Source organism: Mycena indigotica (assembly GCF_014461135.1).
Source record: "Mycena indigotica strain 171206Taipei chromosome Unknown Mind.scaff0008, whole genome shotgun sequence".
Classification (NCBI taxonomy): Eukaryota; Fungi; Basidiomycota; class Agaricomycetes; order Agaricales; family Mycenaceae; genus Mycena; species Mycena indigotica.
This window is the reverse complement of record NW_023503007.1, coordinates 4,504,298-4,514,037: the sequence shown is the minus strand read 5'-3', so window position 1 is coordinate 4,514,037 and position 9,740 is coordinate 4,504,298. Positions and strand designations below refer to the sequence as shown.

Sequence of the window (9,740 nt, the reverse complement as noted above, 5' to 3'; positions counted from 1 at the left end):
GTTTCCACAGACAGGCGGGCGGCGTACATCACGGTGGCCTCCATTACCAACCCCTTGCTTCCATCCGACCTAACCAGACCTAACCTTCACTTCGGCGGTTTTCATCGATTGTCTTGGCATCTCATGATTTGACACCCGTCGATCCCGTCATGGGCTTGGCAACGCCAATTTCCCCCAGCCCATCTCGAGTTCGGGCGCCGACCTTTCCCCAGCGCTGAAATTCTACCGGCCACGAAAGATCCGCTCCATCCACTATAAAGTATTCCTCGCTCCTTGCGTACCGCCGCAGGGGCTACCCAACATGCGGCTTTCCTTCGCGTCGGTCTTACTCGCCATCACTCTCGTCTCCGGCGCGGTCGTCGAGCGGGAGCAGCAGGACAAGCGCCAAGCGGCTACGAGTATCGATGCACTGTTCCGTGCCAAGGGGAAGGTTTTCTTCGGAGTTGCTGCTGATCAGGGTCGTCTCAGGTGTGTTTTTCTGTTGCACACCTCAAGTGCCTTCACGGATCTCTTGTAGTGTTTCCCAAGATGCTGCGATCACAGCTGCTGACTTCGGCGGTGTGACCCCCGAAAACTCCATGAAGGCACGTTCGCACGACATGTGCCTTTTTGACGCTTAACGACTATTTAGTGGGATACCATTGAGGCTTCACGGGGTTCTTTCAACTGGGCACCATTTGATTACCTCGTAAACGTATGTTGCTCTTGGTCTAATCATGCTGCCGCGTCTAATACGCCGACAGTGGGCAACGACCAACAACAAGTTAATTCGTGGTCATACCTTTGGTGAGCTACGATGCTTTCCGTCGTTGATATCACTAAAAGATCTTAGTATGGGCCGAGCAACTTCCATCTTGGGTCCAAAGCATCAACGATGCCTCAACACTAACGACGGTTCTCCAGGTACTTTCTGCCCCGCAGACTGGAAAACAATCTAAACGCTAATATTATAGAACCATATTACTCAAGTTATGACTCGATACAAGGGAAAATTATGTGCGTTCCATGTCATCATTCGTCATTTATCGTTTTAATGTTGCCTAGATGCCCTCGATGTCGTGAATGAGCATATCGTGCGTGTGTCATTTGTTTTGCCTCGAGATTTATTCACAGGAGATCATCGTCTAGAATGAAGATGGTTCTATTAAAGTGAGCAAATACCCATTTAGGCCTCCATTCCGCATACTTACATCATATTAGAGCACGCATTGGACACAAGTCCTCGGCAACAACGTCTTCACAATCGCGTTCCAAACAGCGCGCCAGGTCGACCCCAGCGTCAAGCTGTACATCAACGACTACAATCTCGATTCAAACAACGCCAAGGTTGCGGGGATCGTCAAGCTGGTCAACCAGCTCAACTCCGGCGGAACCAAACTCGTTGATGGTATCGGCACCCAGATGCATCTCAGCTCCGGGGGGTCCAGTGGTGCTCAAGCCGCGCTAACCGCCCTGGCTGCGGCCAACGTCGATGTTGCGATTACTGGTGAGTCTTGCCGATGACAAGTCACACGTTGGCTCAGGGATGTTGATAGAGCTTGACATCGCCAACGCCCCATCCAACGACTACACCAACGTTGTCCAAGCTTGCCTCAACGTTCCGAAGTGTGTCTCCATCACCGTCTGGGGTGTCCGCGACTCCGACTCCTGGCGCGCGTCGACCAACCCGTTGCTGTTCGACAACAACTGGCAGCCCAAGTGCGTTTCTATTGCTGTTTCGCCGGGCTTCCGCTCAACTCTATACAGAGCGGCGTATAACGCCATCGCAAGCCTTCTCAACCAGGGTGGGACTGTCACCACATCCCAGGGCGGGACCACTACAACCACCAGCGCAACCACGAGCAAGAGCAGCGGGACGACAACGACGACCAGCCAGCCGGCCACTGGCACAGGTGGTGCAACGCAGCAGCACTGGGATCAATGCGGTGGTCAAGGTTGGACAGGTGGAACTGGTAAGTGGCGTTTTAAGTCTCTTCGCCATGTTGATTGATGTTGGTGCACAGTTTGTGTCTCTCCGTATACCTGCCAAGTCCTCAACCCATACGTAAGCAATATCGTTTGGTTCAGAGTTGAGGCTCACCTCTCATTAGTACTCACAATGTCTGTAACGCGATGGCGAACCGGGTCCGGGTTTTCTGGGATTCGGGCGGTGGTTCTATGTCAAGTGGCGAAATCTTTTACAAAAAATTCGAATTCACTTTCATGTCTTGAAATCTGTCTATCTGTCTTCTGCCTGTATGGGTGCCGTGCCGGGACCAACGGATACGTCCCATTCCAGCGTAAAGAATGGCACGGAGAGGCTCACAGCTCTCAGCGCGGCGCAGCGGGTTAGAAACTGCGCCGTAAGCATGCTGATGTCCGGTATAACGAGGCCCTCCCCGGATTCATCGTCGTCTGAGTCCACATAGCGGAGCAAAACAATGCGAAGTGTAGGTGGAAGGATAAAGGGGAGATCTTTCGTCAGCGCCAGCATCTGTTGGTCCGTCAGTCGCTTGATTTGGAGAAAAGGCACAAAGAAGACGAATAGGAAACCGTACCGATTCGGTGTCCTCCCGGCGGTGCACGTTGTTGGGCGCCAGATAAGCTGCGAACGATTCCAGCACTGGAAAATGACTAAAGAGGGCGGCGAGCGTGGCGCTGGTGCAGCCCTCTAGCCATAGGTTTAACACAATGATCGTCGAAAGTCGGGCGGCGTGCAGTGCAGCAAGCGATGAGAGCAGCACTGGGGCCTCTTCCCAAGGCACTGTCAAGTCCTTGAGGTGCGGGGACACCGAAAGAAAGGCCATAGCGACCTCGCGTGCTGCGTGGAGGGTTTGGAGCTGGCGAAACATCAGGTCACCGTGCGTGGATGTAGCGACCGCGGGCGTGGTGCCATAACCGTCCACCCGAAGCGATTGTACCGCCGGAAATGTAGCATTGAGGAGGGGGACGAGGGAAGCGAGGTGGTCATATTTAAGTGGTATGGTGAGTGCTGTCACGCTTGGGAACGTGGGTAGCTGCATCAGCTCTGTACTGGTGACAAGCGAAATGTTGAGGAACTCGACTCTCTGAAGCCTGGCGGGAGCCAGCAGCGTCAGCCAGCGCTCGGGGCCGCTGCAATTGCGAATCAGGAGATTCACGATATGGATCTTGGGGAGGGGAGGAGCCATTTCGACTGGCAGTATCAATGCGCAGTCCTCGATTTTGAACGTGTGGAGATTGTGCAGTTGGGCGAGCACTTCGATTGCCATAGGGGTGAATGTGATCCTCTCAGCTTCGAGGGTACGTAAGTTCCGGAAGGCGGTGATGCTGTGAAAGAAGGGGGACAAGAGGGAGTGTGTGTCCTCGTCGATGGCGAATGGAGCCTCAAAGGGGCTGTACTTGTATGGCGCGTCTCGCAAGCCGGGATAGCGTTCAAGCCGATTGACCGACACGGAGTTGACAAAGGGAGCTACCCCATCCGATCGGAAGAAGACGAGCTTTTGGAGGAGTCTCTGCTTGTCCTCCGCTGAGGGACACCGCAGCAGGCTTGCCTCGTTGTCGAAGGTGTAAGGCTTGAAGTTTAGAGTAGTGAAGAGGAACTCGCGCGCGAGCGAGGAAAAGAGGCGGGAGGAAAGATTGACATGGCAAAGGTCAACTTTCGAGAGGTTGCTGAAGACCTGGAGGAGGAGCTCGTTAGGGACTGCTGGCAGCGTCGTCATCGTTGGGAGGGAAAAAATTGACGTGGGAGAGCGTCACGTAATAACAAATTACCAATATATTAGCACACGGCCCGGCGCAGATCCGGCGCAGCCAGCTGGTCCTTCAATAGGGCCTGGTGGAAGAGGGAAGAGGTCGTGATGATTTCTGCGCTATATATACAATCTTCCCGTCGCGGCCCGTGCTGTTGAGGTGGGCGTACGCGTCTTGCGCGGTGATTGTGTGGTCTTCTCAAATGATGCCAAGACGTCACGCCGTGACCCTCATTGCTCTGCACCATCATCTGGATTCCGGTGTCAGCGTTCCTGAGCACGGGCTGCGGGGCCCCGGCCAACATGGTCTGGGGTTTCAACACGTCGTTCACATCCTCGAGCGGCCCGCGTCGTCCAGATGGCAGGCGGTCTATGGCTTGGGGACGGTGAATCTCCGTATTTCACCCGAAGAAGGAAGTGCGAATGTATGTCAGTCTTCCGGAAAACTTCCGTCTCATTCAGCCTCCAGCGACCCAAGGTGCGCTGCATATATTATGATTGCTACTCAACATATGCTTAACGGACTGGCCCACTTGGTTCAGCGTGGTGTCTACGCAGACTCATGCGAGTGGAATCGTTGCCCTCCTGCGCGGAGAGCTCGGAGGTTTTCCCCCCGAAAACTCTTGGCAACTCGTCATTTGACAGCCGCCCATCTCTGCAACGTGACTGCGCCAGTTTCCGCACAGCAACCGCGCCATCTCGTGTCGCACCGAGCTTTTGCCAGTGCGTTTGCTATAAAGTGTGCCCTACCCGATAACTCATCGCCGTGCAGAGGTCTACCCAACATGCGGCTGTCATTTGCGTCGGTCTTACTCGCCATTACGCTTGTCTCTGGCGCAGTTGTTGAGCAAGAAAAGCGGCAGGCAGCAACCAGCATCGACGCCCTGTTCCGCGCAAAGGGGAAGGCTTTCCTGGGCGTTGCTGCCGACCAAGGTCGTCTCAGGTCCGTCTCCACGTTCCTTAAAGCCTGCGAATGGGTCTTGACGTAGTGGTCAGTGTTTCTCAAGATGCTGCCATTACCAAGGCCAACTTTGGCGGCGTCACCCCTGAAAACTCGATGAAGGCTCGCTCTCTCTTCCCCACACCATTTCTGTCCCCGCTTATATGACACAGTGGGATACCATTGAAGCTTCGCGCGGCTCATTCAATTGGGGCCAATTCGATTACCTTGTTAACGTGCGTGGCCTTTCTTGCGGCTCCTTGCTTCTAGACTGAGATCACTATAGTGGGCGCAAACCAACAACAAGCTCATCCGTGGCCACACTTTCGGTACTTAGCTCTTCCTCCACTATTCATCATCCACGAAATTCACATCTGACAGTATGGGCGCAGCAATTGCCCTCTTGGGTAACCGCAATCAACGATGCTTCGACGTTGACATCGGTGCTGCAAGTAAGGCCTCATTACTGCCTGCTGACGAGCCAATAACCTATGGCTCCAGAACCACATCACACAAGTTATGACACGGTACAAGGGCAAAATGTGTATGTGCGTCTATCTGTCCGACGCTCTGAAACTCATCTCTGCCGGATAGATGCCGTTGACGTTGTCAACGAGCACATTGTGGGTCATACTTCCGAACAATATTGTCTTCTGTTGACCATTGCCTGTAGAACGAAGACGGCTCGATAAAGGTCTACTCCGATTGACCTCCGTGTCTGCCACTTACCTTCGTTCAGAGCACGCACTGGACACAAGTCCTCGGCAACAACGTCTTCACCATCGCGTTCCAGACAGCGCGCCAGGTCGACCCCAGCGTCAAGCTGTACATCAACGACTACAACCTGGACTCCAATAATGCCAAGGTCGCAGGCATCGTCAAGCTCGTCAACCAACTCAACTCCGGTGGAACTAAGCTTGTCGACGGTATCGGCACCCAGATGCATCTTAGTGCTGGTGGCTCGAGCGGCGCACAAGCTGCGCTTACCGCTCTTGCTGCGGCAAACGTTGATGTCGCCATTACCGAGCTTGACATCGCCAGTGCGCCAGCGGCCGACTACACCAACGTTGTCAAGGCGTGCCTTAACGTCCCCAAGTGTGTCTCCATCACTGTCTGGGGTGTCCGCGATACCGACTCGTGGCGCGCCTCCACAAACCCGCTCCTGTTCGACTCGAACTGGCAACCCAAGTGCGCTTGCCTGCATATCCAAATTTGCCGTTTTTAATACATTCTCTAGGGCGGCTTACACTGCTATCGCCAACCTCCTTGCGCAGGGCGGCACCACTACCACGACACAAGGCAATGGCGGAGGCACGACCACCACAACCAGCAAGCCGCCTACCGGCACCGGAGGCACCCAGCAGCATTGGGATCAGTGCGGTGGCGAGGGTTGGACTGGAGGAACCGGTAAGCCGATGCGGTTTGCCCATGCCCTCCTCGACTGACCTGTTTGCAGTGTGTGTGTCGCCTTACGTTTGCACGGTCTCGAACCAATGGGTAAGTACATGCTTTACAAAGGTTGTTAAGTCAGCTCATACCTCTGGTAGTATTCGCAATGCCTGTAAAGGATATATTTACGGTGACGATGTTTGTATTCTGTCAGCGACGCACGAGAAAAAAAAAATGGAAATAGTTTTGAACTCTCTCACTTTGAGCAAGGACTTCAAAGTACATCATATGCATCCAGCACAGCCAGAGAAAACCCGATGAAATAAGTTGCCTGCACCAGGTCTCGAACAGTCGTCAGTAAAATATTGTATTGGTCATGACATGTGATTATCGGTGACGTGTTAGTGACTCTCTTTTTCTCCTCTGCCAACGACGGCACCGACACGACATCCGTCTGGACGCTGTGTGAGTCAGAACACACCAGTGACGACCCTTCATAAAGGAATTCGTCGTTGTGTGCCGCCGCCACCGACCCATCGCTGTATGGACGAGCTGCCCTTCGTCAACGAGCATGATTCCTGGACCCTGAGCCGCGATTTGGCGCTGAGTGCGTTGCCCACCAGTGACTCTTATTTTATGCTGACGTTCCCTTAGTAAACGACAGCGCCGTAGAGACCTGGGCCACCCTCCGCAAGAGTCGCCCGAAATTCACCCCCCGTAGCCTCAGCCTGCTGCCGGACCTGCAAACCGACGTCTTGCTGGAGGTCCTGTTGCACCTCCACCCACTCGAGCTCGTCCAACTTTCCCGCGTCTGCAAATCACTGCGTGAACTTCTGCTGGCCCCAGTTGCCGACTCGACATGGCGGAATGCTTTTATGATCGACCCACACATTCCGCGCTGTCCAGCGGGATTCTCCGCGCGCCGGTGGACGGCGCTATTATTTGGCCCACGGGAGTGTGAAGTGCGTCGAGGCTTTCCCTGTTCCCAGCAGCTTCGCTCACAGTCCCGGGCAGGCCTGCCACATGCCTGGTGTCGACGTGGACTACTCTCTCTGGTGCAGGCTGTGCTCGCCATGTATCGCGGCATGTGAGGGCCGAGGCGCAGTGCCCCCATCACACAGAGTCCTGAAAGTCACCATTTCGCAGCCGAGTGAACCGACCGGCTGTGGGGATGAGACGCTGATGGCGAAGATACAAGAGGTCAGTGTGGTGCGACAACTACTACTATGCCCACAGTAATGTCTTCTTAGGTCGGGAAGATGTGCCAGGAGTGGGAGCAAGGTCACAAGGAGGCGCAGACAGCAAAAGCCGAAGCACGACGGTATAGAATCATCCGAGCGTGCGTTTGCGTCGCCTTAGGCCGGACTTTGTGTACTAATGTGAGAATAGCGTGCAGAAGCGTCTGCGTAGGGAGGGTTTCTCTGCCTCCGATACACACGATTGGACTGTTAGCGAGGCTATCTGGGAGTGCCACGTGTTTGGGAGAAAGCCGCGCTTGACCTCGACTGGTGCGCCGTCATTTTCCCAAGGTTTCCCTTCCCGTATTGACAACCGACAGTGTGGAACCTCGCACGGCCATACATTATGCCTGCTGCCCTAAAGGTCCGTGAGGAGCGACTGGCCGCCGAACGCCTCCAACGTTCGGAGAAACGACTGGAAACGATCCGTTCGGCTTCATTTTCGCTACACTCTCCTCCCCCCACTTCCTCAAAACTTGTGGTTCCTCCCCCATATATCTTCGCCTCGGCCTATCCGCCGCTTGTCGAGCTGCGGCACGATCCCTCGGAAGCTCTGCTGACGCGCACAGACCCGCGGCTCGTGGCCATCCTCCAAAGCAACCACGCGCGGGGCTTTGTGGACCGGATGTGGTCTGACATTCACGCCAAACTCCTCACGTTCTTGCCTCAGAATGGCGAGTCCTCCACCCCGCCCTCCCTCGACCGGATCATCAGCGTGCTCCAAGTACCCCAGGCGGGTCCGCGCGGAGCCTATTACACGCTCCCCGTGCTCGGCTGGCAGGAGGCACGCACGGCGCTTCATTGGTGTCGCGGTCCGCCGCTGGTTTCCGAGGACACTGCGGACGGCCCCGTGCCGGACGACGGGAGAGTCACATTTTGCCCGATCGGAGCGGGGACCGCCGTATCGCTGGCAAGGATGGTGGGCTTCCAGGCCCCCGAGGAGGTGACCTTGGAGGAAATGAACGGGCGAGCGAAGGATGAGCGTTTCGTGTGCGCGAATTGTCCGGCGCTGTCTGGGAAGAATCGGCGGCAGGCATTGAGCTGGCGCGAATGCGTGCGTTAGCGTTATCGTTGTTGTTCGAGGCTGATGGCTCTGCAGATCGCGCATGACGTCGAACAAAACACCGGCTCGTGGGTGTCGCATGCGACTCCGGCGTGGTTGCGGCTTAGTCCGCTTGCTGCCGCCGATGCGCGACGACGGGAATGCAAGGAGGGCAGAGAAAACCTCGACGACGCGTCAATTTGGCTCTGCAACGTGTGCGATGTGTACCCCGCGACCCTGAGGACAAGACGGTCGCAGGCCCGACACCTCTCAACCGAGTAAGTCCTGATCCCGTTCATTATCAGTGCTCAAGCGTAATAGACACGCCATTGACTCGCCACTCGAAGGCGAGCATCTCCTGCCCATCGCGCTCCCTGATGCGGACACACGCCCGGGCCGGCGCCGGCCGGTTCCCATGGTTGAGGGGCTCCATGCGGCCACGCTGCGGTGCAAGCGGTGCGCAAACGATACGCCCCAGATTGTCAAGCTATGGTCCCATCGTTCTATTGTACCGCATATTCAGGACCGGCATTTGTTGGAGCGTGGCTTAGTTACAGAGACAGAGTGGACAGAGGTTGATATGTTTCTGTGAAAGAATAAATCCCCGACTCTGTGTCAACAGAGAGGGTTTGGCGGAATCGCCATCCGTACGCCAACGACGCAGTTAGCTATTTTGATCCACATTTGAATAGACATTTGAATACATTTCGGGTCACTTTAACTCCTTGATGTCACTGAGCCATCATGTCACACCTACAGATGAGACGAGGAGTGACGAGAGTAGTGGGACTGGGACTCGCACAATGGGACCCAGTCCCACTTTGATGCGCTCAGTCCCACTTTGATGGGGTGAGTCTCACTCTCGCGGCGCCGAGAACACCTAGCCGAAGACTAGCAAGACAATCAGAATCAATCAAAAATTTAAATCAATCAAAAAAGATGTACAAGGCACCACGCAGTGGGCCTCCGCGGCGAGCGGCAGCCCGCGGCAGCGTGGGGTCTGGGGCGAAGCCCTAGTCGGGGTCCGGGGTGGAAAACCCCGGCCGTCGCGGCCGGCGCCGCCACTCTGCATGCTTCCATCCAAAAGAGGATGAAACACGCCGGAAATGGACCCCACGCTCCGCGCAGCGGGCCACGCGGCGAGCGGAAGCCCCCGGCAGGGTGGGTCCAGGGCAAGGCCCTGGTCGGGGTCCGGGGTGGAAAACCCCGGCCGTCGCGGCCGGCGCCGCAACCGACGTGATGCGACATGTCTCGATCCCTCAACGCGGATGATATTGATTCACTGAGTCCCACTCCGGGCCCTCGGGGATGGGACTGGGACTGGGAAAAGTGGGACTCGAGTCCCATTGTCCCAGTCCCAGTCCCACTACTCTCGTATATACTCAGATGAGACCTTCGATTGCTTTCTGTCTGTTTCTTTG

At 55.7% G+C, this 9,740-nt stretch overlaps 3 protein-coding genes across 3 annotated transcripts; all 3 read left to right on the top strand.

Annotated features, from left to right (window-relative positions):
* Window positions 1-301: 301 nt before the first annotated feature.
* Window positions 302-2,108, top strand: MIND_00983500 (Carbohydrate esterase family 15 protein; the record flags this gene model as incomplete). Its single annotated transcript, XM_037366444.1, has 13 exons — window positions 302-468; window positions 518-560; window positions 632-694; window positions 744-786; window positions 833-903; window positions 954-996; window positions 1,045-1,073; window positions 1,129-1,149; window positions 1,201-1,486; window positions 1,536-1,698; window positions 1,747-1,952; window positions 2,004-2,044; window positions 2,091-2,108. The coding sequence occupies 13 exons, from the start codon at window positions 302-304 to the stop codon at window positions 2,106-2,108; spliced, it is 1,194 nt and encodes a 397-aa protein (XP_037217856.1).
* Window positions 2,109-3,913: 1,805 nt separating this feature from the next.
* MIND_00983400 (Carbohydrate esterase family 15 protein) lies at window positions 3,914-6,215 on the top strand (the record flags this gene model as incomplete). The annotated part of the gene is made up of 16 exons (XM_037366443.1): window positions 3,914-4,135; window positions 4,180-4,188; window positions 4,253-4,314; window positions 4,356-4,433; window positions 4,483-4,653; window positions 4,707-4,773; window positions 4,824-4,886; window positions 4,937-4,979; window positions 5,032-5,102; window positions 5,152-5,194; window positions 5,245-5,273; window positions 5,324-5,344; window positions 5,390-5,838; window positions 5,888-6,057; window positions 6,107-6,147; window positions 6,198-6,215. 16 exons carry the CDS (start codon window positions 3,914-3,916, stop codon window positions 6,213-6,215), a joined length of 1,557 nt encoding a protein of 518 aa, XP_037217855.1.
* Window positions 6,216-6,462: 247 nt separating this feature from the next.
* Window positions 6,463-8,911, top strand: MIND_00983300 (F-box domain-containing protein; the record flags this gene model as incomplete). The annotated part of the gene is made up of 8 exons (XM_037366442.1): window positions 6,463-6,646; window positions 6,694-7,001; window positions 7,054-7,239; window positions 7,290-7,378; window positions 7,429-7,547; window positions 7,598-8,331; window positions 8,377-8,597; window positions 8,641-8,911. Exons 1-8 carry the CDS (start codon window positions 6,583-6,585, stop codon window positions 8,909-8,911), a joined length of 1,992 nt encoding a protein of 663 aa, XP_037217854.1. The 5' UTR covers window positions 6,463-6,582.
* Between the last annotated feature and the right edge of the window lie 829 nt (window positions 8,912-9,740).